Source organism: Equus przewalskii, chromosome 5 (assembly GCF_037783145.1).
Source record: "Equus przewalskii isolate Varuska chromosome 5, EquPr2, whole genome shotgun sequence".
In the NCBI taxonomy this organism is placed as follows: Eukaryota; Metazoa; Chordata; class Mammalia; order Perissodactyla; family Equidae; genus Equus; species Equus przewalskii.
The window spans coordinates 68,406,805-68,434,603 of NC_091835.1; the positions used below are offsets into that span (position 1 = coordinate 68,406,805).

Here is a 27,799-nt window from a genome sequence, read left to right on the forward strand (position 1 = left end):
TTGTGGGGCTATATTTAAGAAAAAGGATATAAAATTATGTAATAAAATAAATATTTATTTAGAATAAGAAATCACTACAGATTTTGAAATGCTGACAAAATGATAAACATCAGAAAAATAATAACTCCCTGGCAACCATGATACGCTTTTTTTCCTGTTTTTTGGCTGCATACTTTTTGTCTCTTCATATGACCATTTTGTACTATTTTTATAGAAATATTAGAAAGATAAATTAGTAAAAAAATAGTTTTAAAAATTGATAATTTAGAAACTTTTTTTTTTTATCAGTTTCGCAAGTCCTTACAATAAGTTCTTGCACAAGTGGTGCTTCTGGCTGGGGACCAGCCCTCAGGGAGCTCCAGCCCTTTGATCTCCCTTGGCTTAGTTTCTTCGGGGCTGCCAGGGCAGCTCCGCCACATCGCCGCCCTGGTCTCCCCTCCCACCCACTCCATTCCTCTCCCAACTGGAAGGACCAAGGTGACTATAAAGAGCTGCCCACCTCTCGCATGGGGAAGGTGGTCCTGGCAGCTCTCTGGCCCTGCCCATGGCCCTAGGACTACCACTTGGGCTTAGAGGGTGACCTCCAGGCTGGGGTCCGTGCATACGATGCAGGACTGGGGCTGCTATTTCCTCCTTGTGTTCCTGGAGAATTCGCTGAGCCTTCAAACGTGCTCTGAAGCTTAAGCTCCGCGAGATTTACGGTAAATGGGACCCAGTGAGAGCGCTTTTCTATGTGTTCTCTGAACCTCTTTCTTTCCCCCTTTAACATCCAATGACAAGCCTGAAACTAGAATCCCAGGACTTGGCAGCGCTCTTCCATCACGCGTCGTGGGGGCTGTATTACTCGCTAGGTGTCTTGAGTGGGACCTGCCCCTCTTCACTTTCTCCACTAGAGGCGGCTGTGGACAGCAACCCTTCTTTACTAGGGAGGAAGAAGGCCGAGACCTTTTCCTTCGACGCCCGTTGGCGACAGAGTGTAGACCGACAAGGGCACTAGCGAATGGCTCTGAAGTAGGCAGGCGATGTTTATGCCTGTACAGCCAATAGAAAGGCAGAAGTGCGGCCAACGGCCAATGAAGACTGGCTTTAAAAAGCGCGAGGGCGGGGCTTCCCTCGAGGGGCGGGCGCAGGGTAAAGCGTCTGGAGCGGACCCTGGGAGAGCCAGAAGCACATCCGGTGTTAGAAGAGCCGTGTAGGCTCCTGAGACGCTGGTAGGAAGGTACGTCTGAAGCTGGGACTGCGCAAGCCGGGAGTGAGAAGTGGAAAGGGAGTTAGGAGTTATTGTCTGAGCAAGAGTGGGAGTAGTCTCCACTTTCGGACAGACTGCGTCCTGGGGGAACGGGGCCCTGGTCGGCGACTGGACTCCGGGAAGCTGGGCGGGGAGGGGAGAAGCTAGGGAACTAGTATCGCGCATGCGCAACCGCCCCGGAGCGGGGGGAGGGGTGGGGGCGAGTCCGCCGGGTCTTTGGGGGCGTCGAGGCGGGGGGCGCCAGCAAAGGCCCTGTGTTAGTCTCCTTTCCCTCCCTCGTCCTCCTCCTCCGCCAAGTCTAGACGCAGGGGCCCGTTGGCCCCGCCTCGACCCCTCGGATTCAGGGAACGTCCCCCGCCCCTTCCTTCCGAGGTGAACGGAAGCGAAAGCTCTTGGGTTTGTGGTCACCCCCGCCCCACCCGAGCGATCGCTGCTGTGCTGCGGGGCCTCTGGCCGGGCCGCCTCTGGGCGAGCGGCGGGGGCCTCGAGAAGGGCCTGGTCGGGCGGGCTGCCCTGTCACGGCGGGGCGGGTGATGTCACACTGCTCTGTGACACGCGAGGCTGCTGGTTACTTGTAAGCCAACAGCAGAGGCGAGAGGTGAGAGGAGACCGGGGCTTGGCCTGGCTTCCCAGCCCCACGGGGCAGCCCCGCTAGTCTGATTGGTTACCTCCGGACAGGTGAGGTGGCCTTGGCTCTGCTTGGTCCTGAGCCTTGTGGGCGTCATTCTCAAAGTCCGCTCCGGAAAGGCGTCGTCGGGCGGTTGTTTTTCTCTCGGACCTTCTTGCGGGAGCCGTGGTAATAAGTAGGCTGGGGTATTTTTGTTTGCTTATTAAGTGTGGAATTGCTACCCCGTGCCAGCCCAGGTTGCATTGCCCACCTCATCAGCCTTTCATTGGCCAAACGCTAACAACCACCTCTCTGAACTTGAGACTCTGTTCTAGCAATAGTTAACCTGTGGATGTGTAATCCAGAAGAGCTGACTGTGCCGGAGACACAGACAGGTTTCAAGGTTAAAGGTTAATGGCAAATGGGCTTTTTAAGTGACTTATTGATATTTATTTCTAGTTTATTTTTTGGTTAAATGTGTAGTTTAACAATTCAGTTCAAGAGAGATTATGTAAGTTGCGTAGCCACATTTCTTATGGCTTCTGCAAACACTTATTTCTGTAATTATTAGATTTACTCTTTTTGGTTTTTTTTTTTTTTTAAGTCTTCTTTGTCTAATATTTTTTGTCCTGGCTTCGAGAGTATGTTGACGTTTAGATTGTCTGCCGTTTTCCTCCAGTGGGGGCAGAATGGTTGAATCCTTGAGAAATGCAGCCTGTAATTTGGATTGAGGGTTTCCTTCTTCCGTTAATCATCTTGTTGTGGAAACATGGCTTAGTACCCTCTTTCTTCCCTTCTCTCCCTTCCCCCCCCCATTGATGTGACTGCAGCCTTACTCTCCTAAAGAATAGGAAAGATAAAATTAATCCAGCTGTTTAGTCAACATTTCTGTTTTTTTCTCCTGATTATGGATATAGTTCATGTTTGTTGTAGAAATGCTGAAAAATACAGAAAAACATAATAGGGATCAGCATATGTTAATTTCTTTCTTTCTTTTGTTTTTTAAAGATTTCTCTTGACCCTATGGCTGGAACTGCCTTAATGAAAACTTGCTTTTCTACTGTAGGGGGTAATAGTAGAAAGAGCACCAGCTTTTAGAGGTCAGAAGACCCTTAATCTGGTTCTGGCTCTATTATTTATTTTAACTTTCTGATGTTGGTCAAGTCAATATTAATATTCCTTTAGCATTTTACAATGATTTCACACAGGTTTCATATTGGTATTCAGTTAGCTTGGTAGAGCAAGCGTTAATTAATTATCCTTATCTTACATATGCAGAAGCCTAGATGACGTTAGGTAAAATGATTTTCCCAAAGTTATGTGGTAGAAAATGGCAGGACTTGTGACTCCAAATCTGGTAATCTTGCCACTATTTCGCTGTCTTTTTGATCTTTCTTTTTAATCTTTAAAGTGGGACTAATCATTCTTGACCTTTCCTCATGGATTGATATGAAGATCAAAGAGGATAATGTATGGAAAAGGACTTTGAAAGTTGTAAAATTTTGTGTAAATGTAGTCAGTGGTATTATAGAAGGTACTACTGCTGGTCTGAAGAGTTTCACTTTATTTCATAAACTACCCAAGGGTATAATCACCTCTGGGAACACACTGAATATTCTCTTGAGGCTCGCTCTTCTGAATTTTCCTTTACGACTTTGACTTGGCTGTAAGATGTGGTAGAAGTGTCTTCCACTTCACCCTGTTTTGTGTGCCCCCACCCCCCCCAAGTTTCTAACCAAATTTCATGGAGTAGCTTTTATGTCATACACATTTTGTTTTCCAAAGAGAATATTCAAACCAAGGAGAGAGACTGTAGAGGTTGCCTTTTAGGACCACTTGCGTGACCCTTCAAGGTCGGCTCCCCTTTGAGCCACCTGGGGAATGTGACTTGAGGTTACAACACTCTTATCTGATAATGGGGTCTAGAATTGCTCTGGAGACTCCTGGTTGTGCTTAAGTCTGGGAGATAGTGAGCTGAATCCCTACAAGCTCTGCTCTCAAGGTGCTTACAACCAAATGTGTAGGAGGAGAATTGGAATCCAAAACACTTGAAAAAAGAGTTTCAAGAATGAAGGTTGAGTCTGGGTGTGCTGGTTGTCCTAATCTCTGCCTGCTCTCATTTGAGCTAAATATGGTGTTATTGGGGAGGGTTTGGTGGTTTATAGTGGAAGATGATGTATTTAGAACATTGGTACCTTCTTATGATTCAATGTCTGCCAAACAGTTGTGATTAGAAAGAGAGAGATTGAGTAGTGTCAAAGTTTGGTACAAAAAATAATTTATTGAAGGCAGTAGGCATTCCATCTCCAGTTACTAGTTTGGTTCTGAGGCAGCCCCCATGAGAGACAAGATTCGGTGTTAGCTAATCCAGGAATTTTCATCCAAGGTAAGAGAGGGGCTGACACATCTAGGGTCCAAATCTAGGATGATCAAAGCCCATCCCTAGTCCAAGCAGAATTCCTTGGATTTCCTGCAACGGAACTGACCTACCTTCTAGGAGAGGCAAGGAAAGCATCAAGCTAATGACCACGTACTTCATCAAATTTTCTACCGCCTCAGATTATCACTTAGCGGTTATTAGGCTGTCTCAAAACGCCCTGTGGCCCTGTGGGACAGGAGATACAGTGTGAATGTACCAGAGGAGAGGCTTGCCATTTAAACAAAAGTAATTTTAACCGGTAATAAGATTTTATCAATTTCCTTTAAATTTCAGTTTATGACTCCCCTCCTCCCTAGTTTAATTTTACTCTCATTTGGGTAAATATTAAACCTTTGGGATATAGCTAGCTGTGAGTTATGGTGGAATATATTTTTTTAAAAATGAATTTACAGGTCCCGTGTAAATTAGGCTTGCAACAAATGTCTTCGAAAACTAGACTTTTAAAAGGGAAGATCATGCACTGAAGACATGAGAGTAATGAGATTTCCACTAGTAACAACAGTGGTTCACATATTGAGCTGGTCTTATTTAAATGAAGCACTATTCTAAGCACTTTGTTTGTCTTATGTCACCTAATCCTCAACCCTATGAAGCAGGGAATATTATATATTTCTTTTCTACAAATGAGACTGAAGCACGGTGAGGTTAACTGCCAGAAACTTGCTGCATGTCACACAGCTAAGAAAATAACAGCCAGGATTCAAACTTGGTAGGCCATGCTCTTAACCACAGAGCTAGGGAGCTGGTTATACAGTCTGAAAACTATTCGACAGGAAAACTACTGGAAAATTACAATCCCCCCTCCCCTTTTTTTCAACAACATGGGATTTTTCTTTTAAGTATCAATTTGGTCCCTTCTGGATGGGTGGGAACAGGGTTCAACGTGGTTGAATTGCTACAACAGGAATGAAGAAACATATAATTCACAAACTAAATGTTTAATTAAATGTGTGAACAATGTTTCTTTGACTTGCTGGTTTAATGTTAAATTGTATACACTGAGGCAGCTTTTGTCCTGGCTCCAGCAATCAGCAGGCTTTTATTTTTCAAAGGCAAGGATTTTTTTTAATACATACTAAATGCATGGTGGTTTATGTTTGCATAGCTTTTTGCCACTTGGTCATGTTTCTTTCTTTCTTTTTTTAATAATTATTTTTTATTTTTTTCCAAGGAAGATTAGTCCTGAGCTAACATCTGCAGCCAATCCTCTTCTTTTTGCTGAGGGAGATTGGCCCTGAACTAACATCTGAGCCCATCTCCCTCTATTTTATATGTGGGATGCCTACCACAGCATGGCTTGATGAGCAGTGCATAGGTCTATGCCAGGGATCTGAACCGGCGAACCCCGGGCCGCTGAAGCAGAGTGCATTAACGTAACCACTGTGCTACCAGGCAGGCCCTTAGCCACTAGGCCATGTCTCACATACACTGCACTTAACAGTTGTTAGAACAAGATTGTAGAGAATTTTTTTTTTTTTAATTTAAGCCCTGGCCCTTGATAATCTTTCATTTTAGGACAAGGGTAAGGAAGATACCCAGAACAAAACAACTAACAAGACATAAGACATAGATATTTATTGGTAAGAATATCTGTCTCCTCCTGCTGCCCCTCCCTCCCCAAGCAAAAACAGACCCCAGGAATACCTAACTCAAAACAACACGTTGCTTAAGTTTTTCTTTCTTGGTAAAGCTGTGTAGTAAGTTTTTTGTTTTGTTTTGGGTGGCTCTAGCAGAAGAGGCTAGCCCAGGGAACCACATAATGGTGACACTTCCAATAAAGCTTTAGCAGTATATGCATGACAAATTTTGACAGATTCTGACAAGTTTTGGTATTCCTGCTCTCCTAAGAATGAAGGCATAAAATGGAACTCCGAACCAAATTAAAGGAATTTGGTTTTGATTGACACCTGAATATTTACTTCTCATTTACAAATGCAATGCAGGCAAATTTCCCATGAATCTGGCAGGCACTGTCCAAATTTATTCTATGTAAATAATCCCACCTCCCTGTTTTCGACTTGAGTATAGAACTGGGGAGTGGAAGAGAGGATCCAATTTCTAGATTTCTGTTTGAGTTGGCGGCCAGGGTGAGGCAGACCATTGCTGGTATTGATTTTGGAATGGAGTTAGATGTCTGTTAGGGAGACTACTATTTTGGATAATTTTGAGCAACTTGCGGTGTACTTTCCCCCCTTTATTGTGGTAAAATATACATAACATAAAGTCGATCACTTTAATGTACTTGTTTTTAAACAAAGATTTTCATTTAACTGTGGGCCCCTCTGGAATGTTGCTGAGTTACTTGGTTAATAGTTTGAATCCTTCAAGCCCTTTTAAGAGCTGAGTGTTCCTGGGACTGAAAATACTGTTGGTATGGGAGCTGCTATTTTTGAGTTATGAATGCAATTTAATCTTGTTCAGCCGAGTTTGCATATTCACCATTGAAATGTAGATATCTTTTCCGTGCAGCTGAAGAGCATAAGTGGTTGAGGCTAAGATAAAAACCTGGTGAGTTTAGTCTATCTGGCAAAACTTGTAAGAACAGTTTTAACTCATTACTTATCTGTATGTTATTCTTGTCTGTTTGGAACAGACCTAGAGCAAATTGTCATGTTTCCTTGATTCTAAGACCTAACTTTTTTCCCCTCATATTTTGACAGTTCTGAAATCAATCATTGTATATGCATGTCATTATTTATTAAATGTATACCGTATTGCGTTTTCCCCCCCATAAAGCTATTAAAATTGCTATGTGTCTTTGCATCTAGAAAATTTGGTGGTTACGTGTTCCACTTAAATTTTAGAATCGGTAGTGATGTTGGAAGACTGGTTTTATTTTATTTATCTTTTTATGACTTAAACCATAAGGCACTACTAAATCATGGAGAAATTCCTCTTTGACACCTCCCTCCCTACTCTCACAACCTTTGATAGTTTTGGTTTTTCCATCAGCAGTTGTAAGAGAGGCGGTTAGTACCCCCTGGGGAAATGTCAAAGAGCAAACTGGGAAAGAGGAGTTTCTGCCATTCTCCCCTCCCACAGTTTCCACTCAGTGGGGTCTGGTTGCAGTGTTGCTCCTTTCTGATTTACAATCCCCTGGGTATTTGAGGATTTACTAACCCCACCTCCTTTGTTTAACTCTTGAAATTGGAAGCAAGAGGTACTTGAGCGTTGTTGTTGTGAATACTGAGAAACTTGGCTCCGAAGTTTGCTTCAGTGATGTTGCAAGTTCTGTCTAGGGATGTCATTAGGGGTGTTAATGGAAGCCTTAAACAAAGACACTTTCCAGGTGCTGGATTCTGCCATCCTCTAAGTGTGCTCTCTAGAGGACATGCTCATCATGGTTGTGGAAGGCTGTGGTTGGCCGTGCAACAGCCTGCAATAATTGCACCATCTAGATCAAGAGGGCCCAGAGCCCTGTGACTTAGAGGTGTGAGTAACAGCTTAGTAGGTTCTGCAGCCTCTCACTGTAGCCATCCTTAACCACTGAATTAACAAAAGAATTGAGGTGAGTAGGGATGTTGGTGAGAAAGGAAGGAGGAAAACTAGAGAAAGCAAGCTAGCCATTGTAATTGTTTCATTTGTGAGAGAGAGCCTCAGGAAACAAATGATGCTTGTGAACTCTAAGAATGGCATCTTCCCACTGGCCCAGAATTCCTCAAGAGGTCGGTTTGGGGATTGTAAATTTTACTGCTTGGATTAATTTTGCTGCATATTGGTCTAGGTGCTGATTAGCATGGGCATGAGTGGTTGGCCTGTCTTTCAAACAAATTACCTTTTGGATTTTAATCCTCCCCCCACCACCCTCCCACCCTGCTTTTGGTAGATTTGAAATGGATGGGCATTATGGGTCTCATAAGAATCTGGAGGATTGATATTTAGGAAAGGTGAAAGCCCTCGATTAAATTTGTAGTTCTATAGATTGAATGTGTTTATTTAGGATTGCCTGTGAGATAGGGGGGAGAGTAAAACGTAAGAGCCTGACTTCATGGTATTGATGTAACCTGGGTATAGTTCAGTTTAAAAATGCACTTTCTGACTTATTGAGACATTGGCAAGATCTGAATAAGGTCTGTAGATCAGATAATAATATTGTGTCAGCGTTAATTTATATTTTGATCATTGTTTTCAGAATATACACACTGAAGTACTTAGCGATAAAGAGGCATAGTGTCAGCATCATTAGGAAAAAATAGTTTTAAGGCTGTATATTGCTATGGGGGGATAAGGCAAATATGGTGAAATATTAACATTTAGGAAATCTGGGTGAAGGGTATACAGGAATTCTTTGTACTATTCCAACTCTTCTGTAGGAAACGTTCTAAAATATGTTAAAAAAAAAAACTTTCTGCACAAATTCCTTTATCGTCGAGGAACTTTCCTCTTTTTTAAATTGTGGATTCCTTTCCGTTCTAAAATGCATTAGATGCAAAGTTTGTAATGTATGTATTTAAAATGCAAATCCTAGTGCCAGACCCAGCTTTATAGTTTTTCTTTTCTATCTTTGAGGCGCTATACCTTTGCTGAGGGAATTCTCTAGCATCTTGAAACAATGACATAGAATTGCTTTATGTTCCAGTGAGTGGGTCCTTTTAACTAGATTGCTAATTGAGAATTTCTCAAAGAAACAGTCTTCTTTTTTCTTCTTCTCCCCAAAGCTCCCCAGTACATAGTTGTATATTCTTTTTTTTTTTTTTTTTTTCTGCTTTTATCTTCCCAAACCCCCCGTACATGGTTGTATATCTTAGTTGCAGGTCCTTCTAGTTGTGGCATCATAGTTGTATATTCTAGTTGCAGGTCCTTCCAGTTCTGCTATCTGGGATGCCACCTTGGCATGGCCTGATGCGGGGTGCTAGGTCCTTGCCTAGGATCCGAACCGGCAAAACTCTGGGCTGCTGAAGCCAACCACTCCGCCATGGGGCCAGCTCCACAAACTGTGCTTTAAAGGGGCAAATTACCTTCTGAAAGAAGAGAAATCAAATGCTAGTAATCGTTTAGGGAGGAGAAGAAGAAGAGTTCATTTCCTCTGTCCCCTTTAAAATGGTTGAGTATGACTGCAAATGTATTCTAGAAGAAATCATATAAAAATGAAAATGGTTGTGTTAGGGCAGTGGAGTTTTAGATAACTTTTCATTTTTCCAAACTTTATGTTGCTATTTTTCATAAGGAAGTTATGTTATCTTGTATATCCTTGTGTCTTTAAAATAACCTTTCTTCCTTTTATCCTTGATTCTGCAGAGCGGAGGCTGTGTCCCACAGAGTCTGGCATCATGAACATATTTGATCGGAAGATCAACTTTGATGCGCTTTTAAAATTTTCCCATATGTAAGTGTTTTGACCTTGACTGTAGTTCCTTATTGTATTTCTTTTCATATCTGGTTTCTTTTCCTCTTCCTAGTTTATTAACTTTTGTATGTATAAACTAACATAATAATTTTGCTAGAATTGAGAGGATCTGATAAAAGCATCCGGATTCTAAGGGCTGCTCTGTGGTCACTGGAAAGCCAGATAGTTGCTCTAGCTTGTGTACTGATTGTTCATAATTTTGGGTTTTTGGCTCTTCCCCAGCATTTAAGATTCTCTGTTAGTTAATTAATCTATTTCAAAACCTTCCTTTTTTAATTGCATTATAATTTTCATATATTCACTGGGAAGGAGAAGAGAGGGAAATGATTCTTGGCTTAGAGATGAGATTGGTCCCAGAGTGATGGCCGTTATTAACATTCTTTCCTAGAACCCCCTCGACGCAGCAGCATCTGAAAAAGGTCTATGCCAGTTTTGCCCTGTGTATGTTCGTGGCAGCTGCGGGGGCCTATGTCCATGTGGTCACTCATTTCATTCAGGTAAGAGCAGTTTTCTCTCCTAGTTGCTGTAGCACAAAGTGCATTAGGCAGAAACTAGCTCAGCAGGGTGGTACAAGCCTGTCCCCCTCCTTAGTCCTTTTCAGTGGTTTGGGATCTGAACTCAGCCAGAGCCAGCTGGTAAATCAGGACATGTAGAGCCATTTAAATTTCTGGCAACTGTGCCCTTTCTAAATACTGAAAACAGAATGTCTTAATCCTGACACTGAGTGGTGTGCTCCTGACGTACAAGACCCCACTGAGTAGAGGCATGATGTGCATGCTGGGGTTCTTCTGCACAGTGGCCTTTTTATATTTTCCTCCATTCTTCCTCTTTTTTGCCTGAATGACTGTGGAGAGCTTGGATACAAAACACTGATTGTATGATTAATTATCAGAAGAGGCAGGGTTGAGACCTTTAAGGGTTTGACCCATTTTATCTCTGATACACTTATTATATCTGCATGGTTGAGTGAAAACCTTCAACAACTCGTTTTCCTGTGTTGAGAGAGAGTTTGAGTTTGGCTGGCAGGAATAAATGGGACAGTTGAGGAGTAACAAAAAGTTAGAAATTCTCACTAACCAAGACTTGTCCCTTTTAGAGTGTCCTTTTTTGTATAAGTACAGGGGTCGACCTGTGTTGGCATTTGTCACTATGCCTATGCTGAAGCATCTGTTGGCAGGGGTTGTGTAAAAGATTACTCTAGACACTCAAAGGATAGGAGTTTGATCCCTCAAGTTTAGATTAAAACATACTCCACTTTTAGGCGAGAGTGGTCCTTTTGGTTTCTGGTTGTGTTTTTTTTTTGTTTGTTTTTTTTTTTTTTATTAAACTCCTGTATTATTATTATTATTTTTTTTTTTAAAGATTTTATTTTTTCCTTTTTCTCCCCAAAGCCCCCGGTACATAGTTGTGTATTCTTCGTTGTGGGTTCTTCTAGTTGTGGCATGTGGGACGCTGCCTCAGCGTGGTCTGATGAGCAGTGCCATGTCCACGCCCAGGATTCGAACTAACGAAACACTGGGCCGCCTGCTGCGGAGTGCGCGAACTTAACCACTCGGCCACGGGGCCAGCCCCTGTGTTTTGTTTTTTTAAGTAATGTAGTAAATTACAGTCATCCTCATTATTTGTGGATTCCGTATTTGTGAATTTACCTACTCACTAAAATTTATTTGTGACTCTAAAATGGTTACTCATGGTGCTTTTGCTGACATTTGCAGTTATACCCAGAGTGGCAAAAAATTTGAGTTGCCCATCACACCATGTTCCAGCTGAGGTTGAACAGGCAACACACTGCCTTATTTCATGCTCTCATACTGTAAACAAGTGTCCTTTCCATGGTCTATTTAGTGCCATGTTTTTTGCAATTTTGTGATTTTTCTTGGTGATTCTGCTGTTTAAAATGGCCCCCAAGCACAGTGCTAAATTGCTGTCTAGTGTTCCTGAGTGCAAGAAGACTGTGGTATGCCTTATGGAGAAAATATGTATCTAGATTAGCTTTTGTTCAGGCATGAATTATGGTGCTGTTGGTTATGAGTTCAATGTTAATGAATCAACTATATTTATCAAATAAAGTGTCTTTAGACAGAAAACACTTAAAACAAGGTTATATATTATCAATTGATGAAAGTGTGGTGACTAGAAGCTCACAATAACCTAAACCTTTATTTCCCCCAGGAGCAATTCTTTGGTATTCGCTAGTTTGTTGTATGGTGAGGGCCTGATTCCTGGTTCATAAACTGCCTTCTTCTCTCTGTGTCCCCACATGGGGGAAGGGGCAAGGGAGCTTTCTGGGATCTCTCTTATAAGGACACTGATCTCTTTCATGAAGACTCCACCCTTATGACCTAATCACCTTCTAAAGACCCCACCTCCAAATACCATTGCATTGAGAGTTAGGATTTAAACATGAATTTCTGGGGGACACAAACATTTAATCCACAGCACCCTCTCAGTCTTTTTGCTCTGTATGTGTATATGTATTTTAAGGTGATCAAAAAGGAATCCTTTCTACTTGTTCTACAGATTGCAATGTGCTTCAAGCACTTGTCATTTTGATTCATCTTTTCTATTTCTTGGGCAAGACTCGTTTGACTTGGGTAGCCGTGCTTGATGGACTACCCAGGCTGGGAGAGCCTCCAGGAACCACTCCTGTCCTTCAAAGCTTCTGGTTTTTCTCCTCAGCCCCCACTGCCTTTTCCCCTGCCTCCAGATTAGAAGCAAATATTAGGAAGTTCAGATGAATATTTGAACCCAGTAAGGTCTCCTGCAAAATAAATGTGATACTATCAAGTATTTAATTATTGACTCTGCATCTGACAGGCTGGCCTGCTTTCTGCCTTGGGCTCCCTGGGGTTGATGATTTGGCTGATGGCAACACCTCATAGCCATGAAACTGAGCAAAAAAGACTCGGACTTCTTGCTGGATTTGCTTTCCTTACAGGTATGTTAGGGGATTGGTCTAATTTTGAGGAGGGAAACTGTATTTTTACTCTCTCTTTACACTAAGGCCTGAGATTTGTATTTATCCTGACTCACCCCAACTGGCATACTGTACTATCCAGTCTTGTGTTTGAGTGTATTTTGCTTTGTACTGCTTTCTTATTTTGTATAGGTGCATCTTCCTTCTCCAAGGAAAGGGTAAGCTCTTTGTGACTAGTGACTATGACTTCCACTTTTGTATCCAAAAATAAGCATTTGTGTGCTTGAATGAATGAGGTTCAAGAGCTTAGGTACTATAAGTTGTTATTGGTAGATGTGGGACTAAACTAGGCCCGAGAATCTGACTTAGTTGGGCTCACACTGACAACTGTCACAGGAGCATCTGTTCTCAACCTTGCAGACAGCTAATTAAAGCCATATATTGAGACTCATCGTACAGGGCACTTTGCTGATTCTCAAGAAAAGAATTAAAAGCACAACTCTTCTAGAATTATTAAGGAAAACAGGACTCGAGCTACATAGTAAAAATACTTGCAAAGCAACATTTGAGTTAGTACAACTCATTATGAGTACATCTAATCTTTAGTGTTGGAGAAATTGTGAAAAGGAAGGGATTTAGTGAATAAAATTTTTGTGTCAGGGAAAGCTATTTTTTGAAAGCATTAAGGGGTGGAATTATCTGAAGGAGAGAGGAGAGTAGCCAGAGAAGAGGAAACCTTAGAGCTGGAATAGATTTCCGCTGCACCTCCGTTGGGAAATGTTCACCTGCAGAACCAGTCGGGCCTTTTTTGCTGCAAAAGGAGTTAGTCCTGCATGACTGCAGGTTGTTGGCCACAAGGCACTGTTTTCTTCTTTATCTTTTTCTTCTAATTCCTGATCTGGCCTACATTACAGTCTCACATCACTCCTCTTCAGAGTTTTACAGCCTTATGACTTAGCTCAAAAATGTTTGACATGCCTGCTTCATTTTCTCTAGTCTCTCGTCCTTCTGGGATCATCCATGGTTTTCAGCTAAGAGGACCATTTTGCTGCTCTGTCTATAAATAAGTCAGTCAGTGAAGTATACGTTCTCTGGAAAACGAGGGTGAAGGAGAGGGATTTTTAATTACTTTAGTCCACGTTTTGTTTGGTTTTTTAGGAGCATAGGTATGCCTGTGCTATTGATGATCGGCTTTTGGATGAGGGTCCTCTTCAGGAATTGATGGTAATATTGTGTTTTGGGACTTTTTGTTTTCTAGGAGTTGGCCTTGGTCCTGCCCTGGAGTTGTGCATTGCCATCAACCCCAGGTAACTGTTAAAGTGTGGTATCATTTCTATCTTTTTACCTTTATGAATATGCCATCCAAAAATAGGTTGTATACCTGTAGCCCTCAATCTAATGGCCTTTTTTTTTTAAACAGTATCCTTCCCACTGCCTTTCTGGGCACAGCAATGATCTTCACCTGCTTTACCCTGAGTGCACTCTATGCCAGGCGCCGTAGCTACCTCTTTCTGGGAGGTAAGTGTGACTGGAAAACAGAAGGTCTCCACTTTAGCCAGAAGTCTCACTAGGACTCTTTCCCTACTCTCCAACTTCTTGTGACTATTAGGTTGAAATTGAAAGCCTTTGTTTTGGGGGGAAAGTAAGGAATGGCCTTAGGGGATTGCTTTGGCTTTTTTCAAGATGGCTTTTTGTCATCTCTTTATAGGTATCTTGATGTCAGCCATGAGCCTGATGCTCTTGTCCTCCCTGGGGAACCTTTTCTTCGGATCTATTTGGCTTTTCCAGGTAAGACTTTGCATGTAACATTCCAGCAGTCATTTGCCTCACACTTCTTTTTCTTGCTTAACCCTAAAGCAGGATAGACTAAGAATCCTCCGGAATGCTCACCTTTGTTTGGCAGTGCTCTTGAAGCCTGCCACCCACCCCCCGCAACCCTCCTAGGGTGGGGCCTTCTGCTATGGGTGAGAGTACAGACTGAATAGGGTTTGGGCATTGCTGAGGAGAAGACAGATTGCTCAGAGATCATTTTTCTAAAGCCAGTCCAGCAGCAGCTCCTTGTTAAAATGATTGAAGTTCTTCCAGTGACATAAAAAAATGAGTGCGGAATTGTGCCTAGAGAAGTAATGTGGTCTTCACCACAGGCTTCGGCTCCCATGAATGTTAGTGTTAGCAGGGTCAGCGTTTGATGTACTTTTGGTGGCCAAGAGCCAGAAAGAGGTGCAGCTGTTTTTTTCTCTGTGGTGTCTACCATATGGTAACCTCATCTTCTTCTTTTTTGGTTAGGCAAACCTATATGTGGGGCTGGTGGTCATGTGTGGCTTTGTCCTCTTTGATACTCAACTCATTATTGAAAAAGCTGAAAATGGAGATAAGGATTATATCTGGTGAGTGTGAAAACTGATCTTTAACAAGTGTGAAGGGTGAGGCATAACTATTTCATGCCATAGCTGTTTTCTGCATCTCTGGGGTGATTCTTTGCCTGACCCACCTTTCTGTCCACATCATTAAGGATAAGAGTGGATCAGGTGGCACTGGCTGAACTTAACGTGGCCAAGCTTTGGGAGTGTATATGGTAGGATACCCATGATTTTGGAACTGTGTACCCAATAGCATAGTCTCTCTCAATACCTGAAAAGACATCAAATTTTTAAAAATTGGACTAATAATATGTATTTAATTATCCATACGTTTAATAGTGGTTACCTCTAGGCAGAGGAGAGGGAAAGAGATCTTTCACCTTTTTCTCTTTATATTTTTGTATTATTTAAACCTTTAACAGTGAGAAGAAGATACATGTAACTTTTAATATATAATTTTTTTAAATGTAGTAGTCCTCTCAAATCTCACAACTAGTGGCAATTCAGGGTTCAGACTTGGACCTCTGCGGAGTCTAAAGCCCAGTTTTTCTCTTCTCTGTGCTACATGGCTTTGTTGAGGTGCCAAGGATCTCAGACCCCAGAATTTCACTTCCTTGGTGGTAGAGTGTTGGTAAAGCTGACTCATGAGGTGGGGGTGGCGTTTTTATGTTCTGCACCTTTGTGAGCTTGTGGATAAAGAAGGTGGGAAGTGCAGTTTGTAATCTGGTTCTTCTCTTTCAGGCACTGCGTGGACCTCTTCTTAGATTTTGTTACTCTCTTCAGAAAACTCATGATGATCCTGGCTATGAATGAGAAGGTTAGTTGGCCCACCACCTGAAGATCAGAGAATGGCCCTTGGGCTCAGCATCTGTGTGTACTTCCAATCTGAAAACTTGCTCACACACACTGTAGGTCTAGGGTAACTGTGAGGCGGGCCACTGAGTGACAACCCAGAAATCTTCAGCTGATGGAGAAAAAGGAACAAGTCAAAATAATCCTTTTTTAAAAAAACAAATTCCTGAGATTAGTATCAAAGGGAAAAAGAGTTTCAATGGCAGCAAGAAATAATCTATATGAAGAATTGAAAGGCTGTAAAGATAGTTATGAATCAGAAAGATATTTTACGGGATTTGTTTAATATTGACAACCAGCTTTTGTAAATATATTTCAGAAGTAAACCAATTTTATCCATTTGTTAGTCTTAATTTTTTTCCAGAGAAGTATTCTGTGTAGGGTTAATGAGTGTCAAACATCGATTCCAGCAGTAGGGGAACAAAGGACACCACGAGTTTTGCTTTACAGACCTTACTGTGGAAGAGGAGACAGTGAGTGCAGTGGTGGTGGGGGCCTGTGACCAGATGGGATTGGTGCTTCCGTGTGGTCTGTGCGCAGCTGGACTGAGCACCAAGCAGGCGCCCCAGTTTCAGTCAAGTCTCAACTTTCATTGGTTTAATACACCAGGCTCCCACCTAAGATTGAATGAAGAATTCCGCTGGACTCGATTATTTCTGAATGGTTGGTTTATGCACAGGATTTATGCTTCTCAGGCCTAATGGAAACTTGGTCTTGGCCTCTCATTTGGTTCTTATAGGGTAGACTGCCAGGCTGCAGCCTTCACTGTTTGGGATCTGAGCTGTGGTGGTTGTGAGTAGCTGAGAGTGGTCTGGCAGCCCACCTAGATACTCTTGGGATGGGAGTAGGAACAACTGCTTGACCTTTATTCTCATCAAGTCTGTCAGCACTTTGGGGGGCCACCAGTGGAAGATGGTTAAGATTCAGTTCCTGCTGCACTGAGGGAGCATTTCTCTCTTTTTTTCCTCAATTGTCTGTCCCAAAACAAAGGCAGCCAGGTATTGGCTCACTTCAGAGTTTTAGCTTAAATGTCAGATGCTAAAAATTAATTGGGTATTTTTTTCTTCGTTTCTAGGATAAGAAGAAAGAGAAGAAGTGAAATGACCATCCAGCCTTTCCCATTTGACTTCTCTCCCATCACCCCTCATTTTCCTCTTTGCACACATTACAGGTGGCGTGTGATAATGAAAAGCATCAGAAAAGCTTTTGTACTTTGTGGTTTTCTCTATTTTGGATTTTTTGATCAAAAAACTGATTAGCAGAATATAGTTTGGAGTTTGGCTTCGTATTCCTGGGGTTCTTCCCCACTCCCTTTTCTGTCAACCCCATCCCTAGCCTCTTCCTCTGCTCAGGCAGCCAGACCACCGTGATAAGGAATGGGACCCACAGAGGGAGCAAACTCCAGGAGTCCACTTTCTAACTGAGCTTCAGTTACCTGGACCGGAACTGTTGGGTAGAGCCTCCTCAGCTCTTCCTGCCTCAGCATTGTTTGATTTGTGCACAGTTCTGGGGCACTGGGCAGTGTGTTTTCCATTGTAAAGAAGTTTGCTGGTCCCATTGTTACTCGGGTTCATTATATCTAAGCCTCTGTCAACCCCTGCAAGGAAAATGAAGAGCCTCTTCTGGTGGATGCTTTGCTTCTCTGAGCTGCCCAAGTCCTGCTGGTCTGGCAAGCACACTTTTCTGCCTTGCCATTACAGAAGGAATGTGGATTTGTGTCTATTCCCTTGCCTGTCCCTTTTCTGACCCTCAGGGAGTCTCCCTGCTTTCCATCCATAGGGTAGAAGGATTTCAGCACAAAGGGAAGACTAATTCTTGTCACGCATTTATGAAAAGGCTGATTATGTATGGCAAGCTAGAGCATGGATTTAACACACCTCCCCTGGTCTGTCTGTCTGTATTTTTATTGGTTATCACCTTAGTTGTGAGTGGCCTCTGTCAGGCAGCTATGATTTCCCAGGAGAGGAAAGATAGGGAAGGGGAATGGTTGAGCCTTTGGGGATCATTGTGACTGCCAGACAAACCTAGATAAGGACCTGTTTGGAACGGGGGGAACAAAATCTCCGCTGAATGGATCTTTGTTCGGATCAACAGAACTGTTATGTGGGCTGTGATGACTTGGGAGGCAGCATTCATAACAGTCCTTTGGTGCATTTTTGTCTTACCCCACTTGGACACAAATAAGTAGTGTCGGGCCAGAGATTTGGGGCAGTAGGTAAATGTTCATTTTACAGATGCACTTTAGTTTTTGGTCTATTCACCTGTTCCCAGAAATCTGCAGCCTTCTTCCAGGTGGGGGCCAGGTGACCAAACCTGTAAGACGTCTGGTTTCCTACAGCTTTGTGGTTGCAAGTGTGGGAGGTCAGTGCTGATGTGGATCAGCAACTCCTTTCCTGTGGGCTGCCACAGTCAGATGGCACAGAAGGGCAGGCAGCCTTGGGAGCCCTCACAGGGCTTCAGTGTAAGGGGGACTGAGCCATCGAAAGCTCATTGCCAGAAGGATACCATTTTTGGCTCTCCCTCTTCACTACCAGTACACAGTTTGACCCAGTGGCCACTGGTTCACAGTACGCCACGTCACTGCCATCCCATGAAACAGTTTGTTCCCAGGCCGTGCAGAATCCTGGAGTGGCATGCTGACCAGAATGGCTTGCTTCTGCAGAGGATGCTGCCCCCTGACTTAGCTGCTGCCTCCAGCTTCTTGCTTAAGAACTTACTAAAGGGACTTCCTTCCCATTAAAACCCCAATAGCAACTCTCCCTAAATTTGTTGATTCTCTGCTAGGCCTGAGAATCTGAATTAACATCTCTTGAAGCCAAACTCCGCCTCTTGTGCTTTTTTTGCTTTGGATAAAGGAGTTTTTCTTTAGAAACAGTGCCAAGAATGACAAGATATAAAAAACTAATTTTAAAGAAAATGCCTAACAGGTTTTTAATACAGTAATCACTGTAATTATCACTTTCTTTTCTAGTTCCTTGGTTTTCAGCTCAGGCTGCATTCTCTAACTCATACTGTGAAGAAAGAGGTGTTTTTGATTCAGAAATATATGAAATCTACATAGTCTTAATTTGTAAAAAATAAAGAAAATTCCTTAACCTTTCCTAGTGTAAATGTGTGTTAAATTCAAGGCCACAGCTGAACACGGGTCTGGGGTACTATCTGACGTCCTAGTAGGGGCTGGGAGTGGGACAGGCTTAAGTTTCTGCTCTAAGTGTGAATGGAAAGAAACAAGGACCCCCACTTAGGCCTCCCACTCTGTAACCCTAGCTTGCCACAAATGTTGAGAATTTTCTCTGTCCGGTACACAGCTCCGGCCTTTCTCTGGTCCTCCCCTTCCCCAGCCTTTATTGTAGGTGGTTTTTAGAAGCAGCACGTGTAGTTGGTTCCACTGTACAGCCAACCTTTGGAATTTGGGGATCCATAATGGAAAAAGCATCATAATCCACTCATTCTGCAAGTATTTCTGGTCACCCACTGTGGTCAGGCTCAATTCTAGATGCTAGGCATCATCAGTGAAAATAGAAAAATCTTGGTCTTCATGGAATTTATATATGAGATTATAAACCAAAGTTTGCATTATAATCAGGTTATTCCATTTGGGCATGCTTGCCCTCTGGTTGTCATGTTCTTGGTAGACAGAACTTCCTGTTACTGTGACTGGTTCATGAGGTTACTCCCAGTTGACCTTTTTGGAGTCCACATACTTCCATCCCAGCTAAGGATAGCCACGTCTGTCTTCAACTTGAAAAGTATTCCTTAAGCATCTTCACCATTTTCTCTCTTGCTGACTTTGAAAAAGGCCAGTCTCAAAGACTCTTTAAAGCCCAGTTTTATCCTTAGGCTGCCTTCTGTTCGGTGGTGGTTGGGGGGAGGGGGGGTTTGTGGGGGGGACAGTAGGCACAACAGAGCTTACGATATATCAGGCACTGTCCAAAGAGCTTTACATGTTTTGTTTAATATTCCCAATAGCCTAAGAAGGTGGCATATTTACTGCATCTGATCAATAACTTCCAAGGTTGTGCTGGCAGGCAGTGGCAAATCTGTGTCCAGAAAACCCAGCTGTGCTGTCTCTGGAGCCCCTGCTCTTCATTGTTGTCCTGTGTAGGTAAGGTTAGTGCTTTCTAGGCTGGTGTCATCCTTTCCATCCTGACCTTCCTCCTGGCTACCGCTCCAGCTGAGGTGGAAAGGGAAATGTGAGGAGTTTGGGGCAAAATCTCCCCACCCCTAATCTTTGTAACCAGAGTGGGAGGGTGAGTTCCATTTTAGATCTCCCCCAAGGAGCCTACTAATTACAAATTAATAGAAGAAGTTAACACGCAGCAGCTCAATCATGCCTAGCAGACCTGCAGGACCAAACTAGAGTGAGGAAGGCCCTGGTGAGTGGCAGAAGTGGAAGGGCCTCTATGCTGGGAGAAGAGAGTCTGTCCTGCCTAAGCAAGCGATCAGATGCAGGCATCCACTAGGTGCCAGGTGATGTGCTCCCTGCTAGTGATAAAGACGGATAAGACAGTTACTGCTTTTTAAGTCACTCACAGCTGAGCAGAGCCGGAGAGCCACATGCAGACGTTATGTGCTTATGCTGGGGTAAGCACAGTAGGCTATGAGACAGCAGTGGGAGACGCTTAGCCCAGCCTGGTGGTTCAGGGAAAGGTGTTTTGGAGATGATACCTGAGCTAAGGCTAAATCTTGAAGATTGAATCAAAGTAAGACAGGTGATGGGTTAAGTAACGAAATGGTGGGAGTGGATGTTTTCAGGTCAAGGGGTTAGTATAAGAAAAAAGGCACAAGAGCATGACTCACGGGGGAGTGCTGTGTTGTAAAGTTTAAGGAGGAGACTAGTAGGAAATGGGAGGGAAGGGTAAACAGGAACTGAGGACCTGGTGTTCCCTGTCAAGGAGCTGGTTTTGTCCTGAGGGCAGCAGAGAGCATTCAAAGTGGTCAGATTTGTGTTTTCACATCTCAAGTGACTGGAAAACAGACTGGTGGGGAGGGGACAGTTGAAAGGCAATTATACACTAATGCCCAGATTGTGGTTTCTCTCATTTCTCACTAAAAGGAACCAGAGCTCCTTGGAGAAATGGTGCTTAAAGTTCTGTGCAGGAAATGTAGAGGACGAACCTGGAACATAATGTAATGCCAGAAAGCAAAGACACTATCAAAGATAACTAGCCTCATTCAAAAGGACTCAGGGGCTAATCTAACGAGGCTCCAACTGGCTCCAAAGATGGGGTAATATGAGCATCAGTAAGTATTATAATTGCCATGGATTGAAATCAGATAAATATTTTTAAACCCACAAGTTCATGAAGATATTTAAGTATCTTATTGGTCACCTTTGGAGGATGCTAGAAACCAGTCACTTCTGAATACTTTTTAATAAAGGGGAAGAAACAAGCATTTGTCTTTTCTGTATTAACTGTACTTTAGGGTAATCAGAAAGTAAGTGAAAGTTTCTCTCCATGGAAATATTCCAGCTAACAGGTGAAGAAATTATAGCATTAGTTTATCACTATTTTATAAACCTCTGATGAAATAATGAAGCTAGGCAATGAAAATCAATAGCCACCAACATCATATTGAGAGAGACAACCTGACATATATGCCTCCTGAAGGAAGTAAACAACACTACCAATGAAGTTTTCTTGCAAAAAAACCTGAATCTGAATCATATTAAGTTCTAGATCTAAGTATCAGTTTACAGGAAAGACAGAGATCAGAGGACTATGTTAAATAACATCGTGGGGATGCAAGCAGCAAAATCTAGTAAATGCAAAACTCTAAAGACAACCTGGTTTCTTAAAAAAAAAAAAAGGGGGCAAAGAAACAAGAACAAAACCAAAAAACAAGAAGGAAGGGAGCCTAGAGATTAAGATTTATGAACCATATCAACAAAATTCAAAGGTGTAGACCTTGTCTGGATCCTGATTCAAATAAACCAACTGTAAATGGAAAAAACAAGAGAGAGCTGGGGCAATCTGAACCTGTGGTACCAATTCTCTGGGATGGTCCCCAAGGTCCTGACCTCCTGATGTTCACACCCTCTCACACTGAAGCAGGCTGGCATGGATGACCAAAGGAATACTGCAGAAGTGTGTGTGGCGACTTACGAAGCTGGGTCATTTTTAAAACGCATTGCAGCTTCCTCCTTGGCTCCTTGGTTCACTTGCTCAGGGGGACCCAGGCACAGGTTCTGAAGCCATTCAGGCTGCCCCGTGGAGAGCCCTCACAGAGAGGACCGGAGCCGCCTGCCAACAGCCAGTCAGTGTGGACGAGCCAGCTGGGGAGCAGGTCCTCCAGCACCTCCTAAGCTGTCAGGCGACTGCAATGTCAGGAGACGAGGAGCCAGAACCGCCCAGCGAATCTGCCCCCCAATTCCTGACCCACAGACACTGTGAGTGACAATAAATGTTTATTGTTGTTTTAAACCACTAAGTTACACAGCAATAGATGACTAATAGGAATCCTGACTAGATAGTTGATGATTTAAAGAAATATTGCTAATGCATAGTGCTAATAATGTTATTGTGATTATGTTCTGTAAAAATTATCTTTTAGAGATGCATGCTGAAATACTGATGGATGCATAATATGCTGTCTGAGATTTGCTTCAAAATAATGCAGTTGGGGGCAGCGGGGATGGAGGGTATAGATGAAGTGAGTGGTCATGAGTTTATATTGGTTGTAGCTAGGCAATGGACATATTCATTGTACTATTCTCTCTACTTATTTTGTATGGTTGAAATTTTCTATAATAGAAAGTAAAGAAAAGGTACTTACAATGGTCCAGAAAAGAGATGGCTGAGATACAGCAGTAGTTACAAAGATAGGAGGAAAGACAATGGAGTAAAACATTCAGGAGGTAAAATGTCCAGGCCTTAGTGATTGAATAGACGTGAGGAGGTGAGAAAGACAGGAGACTCCAGGGTGACTCTCTGGGATCTGGATGGTCCTACCAGCCACTTGCCAGCTGTGTACCTTGGGCGAGTTACTCAACTTTTCTCTGCCTCCTTTTCTCATGTGTAAAAGGGAGGTAATAACAGTACTTACCCGATAGGATTAAGTTAGTTAAAATAGGTAAAGCACTTAGAACAGTGTTTAGGACATAGTAAAACATGTTAGTTTTAGTTATCTCCCTGGGGAGGCCCAGGACTGGGAGTGGGACAGTGGCTTTGGCTTTGGACATGTTGAGATTTCACCCATGGGGGCAATCCATGCAGACACCAAGAGGCATTTGGACATAAATCAGAAACTCAAGATGGGGCCAGCCCTGTGGCTGGGTGGTTGGGTTCGTGCGCTCTGTTGCAGCGGCCGAGGGTTTCACCAGTTTGGATCCTGGGTGCAGACATGGCACCACTGGTCAGGCCATGCTGAGGCGGCATCCCACATGCCACAACTAGAAGGACCCACAACTAAAAATATACAGCTATGTATCAGGGGGCTTTGGGGAGAAAAAGGAAAAATAAAATCTTAAAAAAAAAAAAAGAACCTCGAGAAGTTAGGGATAGAGATGTGGATGATTTGGCATTTTAAAACCATAAAAGTGAGTTGCCTCCTTGAACAGACACTTCAACAAAGAACATACACAAATGGCAAATAAACTCATGAAAAGATGTGGAACATCGGTAGATATTAAGCAAATGCAAATTACAGCCACAATGAAATACCACTATACACCTCTTAGAATGGCTAAAATTGAAAAAAAAAAAATAGTGATAATACCAAGTACTGGAGAGAATGTGGAGCAACTGGGTCCCTTATGCGTTGCCAATGGTAAGGTAAAATGGGACAACCTCTGGAAAACAATTTGGCAGTTTCTTATAAAATTAAACATATATTAACCATAAAACCCAGTAGTTGCACTACTGGCTATTTAACCTAGAGAAATAAAAATTTGTATTCACAAAAAAGTCTGTAAACGAATGTTCAGATAAGTTTTATTTGTAATAGCCCCAATCTGGGAACAATCCCAATATCCTTCAACAGATGAATGGATGAACTAACTGTGGTACATCCATACAATGGAATACTACTATGTAATAAAAAGGAATAAGCCATAGATACATACTACACCTTAAATGGACCTCAAAATCATTATTTTATGAAGAATGAGTGAGCCCAAGCGAACCCCAGGAACCCCATCATTTAAGGAGCATATGGAAACCTTTTTAATCCTCCACTGCTCTCCAACCCAACCACTGCTGCCTGGGTTCAGTCCCTACTGAATCTTGCCTGGATTATTGCTCCAACCTCCTCACTGGCCTCTTACCCCCTAGCCTTGGGTCTCTCCAGTCCACTCTGCACACTATTTCTACTTGGATCTTTCTGATGGCAAACACTGAACTTTTCAATGGCTCATTTTTGCTGTTAGGATAAAGTCCAAGCTTCTCGTCATACATCCAAGTCTCCTGCTTGCCTCTGTCTTCTCATCTTTCAGTCCTCCAGCCATAATAAACTCATCTTTATGCTAGAATGTTCCATGTGATCTCTCACTGTTGGCCTAGGCATTTTAATTTTTCTGCCTAGAACTTTCACCCCACCATCTTTGCCTGACTCATTCTTAACCCCCCCCCCCTCCACACACACACAAAGGTCTTGGTTTTGATATCACCTCATCTAGGAAGCCTTTTCTGAGCCCCCAAGACTGGATTAGAGCCCCTTCTGGGGCTTCCACAGCACCTGGGCACCCTCCAGTCGTAGCACTACCCACTTTCTCCTATGATCACCAAGTGACTGACATCACTCACTAGAACTCTGAGTCCAGAGGCCTGGGACCTGCCTCGTCCATCCCTGGGTCCCTGGTGTCTAACTCAGTGCTTCACACCTATGAGGCACCCCATGAATGTTTGTTGTATAAACAACAGTGTGGGTGGATGAGGAAATGAAAGAATAAAAGGGGAGGCACGGCGAGGGGAGGAAGGTCCCCATCAGACTGTCCTGACTTCAGAAGAGAGAGGCAAAGAGTCCTTCCTGCTCCCTCGCCAACACTGCCTACCTTAGGACTGGCTATAGGAAAAGCGCCCACCATGATGCCGAGCTGGGGGTCGGACTGGCAGGGTTGCTTCCAGAGGAAACAGATGTGGACAGGGAAGAGTTTATGTCCATCCAAGTCCACATATTCATACTCTCTGTAGTCTGTGCAACGCATGCAGTGGGTGTGGGGAGATGGTGATCTGGATTGGTGCGTTGGTCACAAACGGAGAAGGGAGGGCATCCTGTATTTCCTCTCCTCACCACAAGGTGGCAGTTCAGGCCTGCAAACCTCTCAGATGGGCGCTGTCGCCATTGCACCACCTGGTGGCAATATATTTTCCAACTGTTCCGTAGGAAATTATTTTTTTTTTAAGTTTAAAGAATCGAAAACAAAGAACATACGTGGCAAACTTAAATTTGTGATTTTTAAATAACTCCTTGGAGTGCTCCTGCCTCAGAGAAGGCCCCCAGGGCTATCCTGTCGGCTTCCACATAAGTCAACAACAGAAACCCGATTTCCTGGTGGCTTCTGCTGCCTTAGGCCCCGGCTGCCCTCTGCCCAGACTTGGCTCTGCCTACTCACTCTCCTGCAGAAACCATTCTCTGCATTTATCAGAGGCCTGTCTCCAATCGTCCCCTCTCTCCATGTCTATGTCACTCTGGGATATGTCAGTGTTCCTGTGGATGACCCTCCACCACCCAGCTCCCGGTTTCTTGATCTTCACCCCTCTTCCACAGATAGGCTTTGACCTTGGGCAACTTACTTAAGCTCTCTGAGCCTCACCCTCTCATGTTAAAATGAGGATGACAATAATACCTACCTAAAAAGATTGTGGCGGGGATTAACTGAGGTCATATGTATAAGCACCTAGAATAGTGCTTGGCACACTGTAAATGCCATACATGTATTTGCTCTTATATAATATTATTATTGCTTAAGCTGGAGTCTATGATGGGTGACCTCACCAGCCACCTCAACTCTCTCATCAGCAAAGCCCATCCTTGCACTAATCCTATGATCTTCCTTCTTTAGTCCTAGAACCAGGCCTCTGCACCCTGCTAAGAGAAGAAACAGCAACCACAAAAATCCCACTTTCCTACCGATTGGTGCCACTGGACATTCCTGCTCTTCAGCCTCCACTGGGCTCGAGCCTTCTTTGAAAATCCTTGCTTTGTCCTTAGCCTGGTCTCCTCTATCTGCAGTGACCATTCTACATCTTCACCGCTATCCTCATCCACATAGCATGAAATTCAAAAGGTACAAAAGGATACAGTGAAAAGAGTCCCTCTAGGGTAAATTGATAAACATGGCCACCATATTTTGTAGCTGCTCCTATCAGTGTGTGATGACCCCTCATCTTCCACACTCTGATCCTCATGGCCCTGCACATCCCCAACTCTGTTCCAGTCTCCTGAAACCCTTCTACTAGGCCCTCTGGAGCTCAGGTCCTTCATCAGCAAACTCCCTATGGATATAGCCTCTTTGAATGTTTCCTCTGCCCTCCTGGCTCTCCCTGAGGACGCTGCTCTCCCTGCAGCCCTCTTAACTGGGCGCTGCTTTCTCTCCCTCAGCCCATGTGTGACCAGGCCAGAAGGTGTGTGGGTGCCCTCCTTGCTCTTCAGTGCTGCTTTCAGACCATTCTTCTTCCCTAAAATCCTTCAGCTTTGAATCTCATGTCGAGGGACTATCCTACCCAGTATGCCTCCCTTTTCCACTCATCTGCCAATCCCTGGATTACTTCCTCTCGTTTCTTGAAGATTTGGGCTCTTGCCTCACTATCACTCCCTCTGATTGTCCTGATTGTCACTCTCTCTAATTCTGTCCTAATTCTTAGAGATTTCAATATCCACATAGATAATTCTCTCAATACCCTGGCCTCTCAGTTCCATGATCTCTTCTCCTCCAATGTCCTTGTCTACTGCCTTATCTGAGTCACTCACTCCCAACATCATTCCCTGGTCCTTGTCATTACCAATAATTGCAACCCCTCTGTATTAGTGTCCCAGGGCTGCCATAACAAAATACCACAGACTGGGTGGCTTAAACAATAGAAGTTTATTGTCTTACAGTTATAGAGGCTAAAAGTCTAAGATCAAGGTGTCAGTGGGCTCGTTCCTTCTGAGGGCTGTGGAGGAGAATATGTTCCAGGCCTCTCCCCTAACTTCTGGTGGTTTGCCGGATCATTGGTATTCCTTAGCTTGTAGATGCATCACCCAGTATCTGCCTTCATTGTCACGTGGTGTTCTCCCTCTGTGCATGTCTGTCCTTAGGTCCAGTTTTCCCCTTTTTATAAGGACACCGGTCATATTGGATTAGGGCCCACCCAAATGACCTCATCTTAACTTGATTACCTCTGTAAAGACCCTATTTCCAAATAAGGTCACATTCTGAGGTACTGGGGGTTAGGACTTCAACATCATTTTTTGTGGGGAGAGGGACACAGTCCAACCCATAACACCTCCCATAATCTCAATTTCATGCATCCCATCCTCTGATCACCTCATTTCTTCTCAACAGCTTTCCAACTCTTTCCCGTTAGTACTCTGTCTCTAAAATTCCTTTGATCCCATCAGGACAATCTATTGATCCTACCTCCTTCATTGTTCTCTCTTCCCTCATTATCTAGGGTAAAGGTCACAGCCAATTAATAGAATCACTCCCTTGTATGTATCTTCAATTCCCTTGCCGCCCCCCCCCCCCCCCCCCCCCCCCGCCTTTGTTGCACTCATTTGGGAAATTGGCAGCCCTGGCTAATCCAACTTGCTCTCTATTCGGTACCTAACAAGGCAGGAGAAACCCCCCAACACATTCATGTTAATAAGTCTCACTTCAGATTAATTCCTACTCACCCCAAGTGGGCCCTTCATGCTGTTTGGTAATCCTACTACTACATGCTCTGGTCTATTCACTCTTTTGAGCTCCTAGATGATTACCGGTACCATCTCCTCTCTTCTCAAAACTCCAACACCTCTTTCTCCCATCCTTCCTTTTAGCTGATGACCTTGATTATTTCCTTGAGAAAATAAAAGCAATCAGAAGAATACTTCTATAAGTAG

General features: G+C 43.4%; 1 protein-coding gene and 1 long non-coding RNA gene across 6 annotated transcripts; both read left to right on the forward strand.

Annotated features, from left to right (window-relative positions):
* The first annotated feature begins 465 nt into the window (after positions 1 to 465).
* On the forward strand, positions 466 to 18,872 carry TMBIM6 (transmembrane BAX inhibitor motif containing 6). 5 transcript variants are annotated; one of them, XM_070621219.1, is made up of 10 exons: positions 466 to 1,219; positions 9,535 to 9,622; positions 10,032 to 10,140; positions 12,461 to 12,581; positions 13,819 to 13,867; positions 13,981 to 14,078; positions 14,269 to 14,348; positions 14,847 to 14,947; positions 15,662 to 15,737; positions 16,848 to 18,872. In XM_070621219.1, exons 2-10 carry the CDS (start codon positions 9,567 to 9,569, stop codon positions 16,869 to 16,871), a joined length of 714 nt encoding a protein of 237 aa, XP_070477320.1. In that variant the 5' UTR covers positions 466 to 1,219; positions 9,535 to 9,566; the 3' UTR covers positions 16,872 to 18,872. The 5 variants fall into 5 exon arrangements, with proteins under 5 accessions (XP_070477320.1, XP_070477322.1, XP_070477324.1 ...); XM_070621221.1 differs by lacking the exon at positions 466 to 1,219 and adding an exon at positions 1,302 to 1,847; XM_070621223.1 differs by lacking the exon at positions 466 to 1,219 and adding an exon at positions 1,428 to 2,045.
* Positions 18,873 to 19,740: 868 nt separating this feature from the next.
* Positions 19,741 to 21,169, forward strand: LOC139083579 (uncharacterized). The gene is made up of 2 exons (XR_011540418.1): positions 19,741 to 19,877; positions 20,829 to 21,169. It is a non-coding gene; the product is annotated as an uncharacterized lncRNA (long non-coding RNA).
* The last annotated feature ends 6,630 nt before the right edge of the window (positions 21,170 to 27,799 follow it).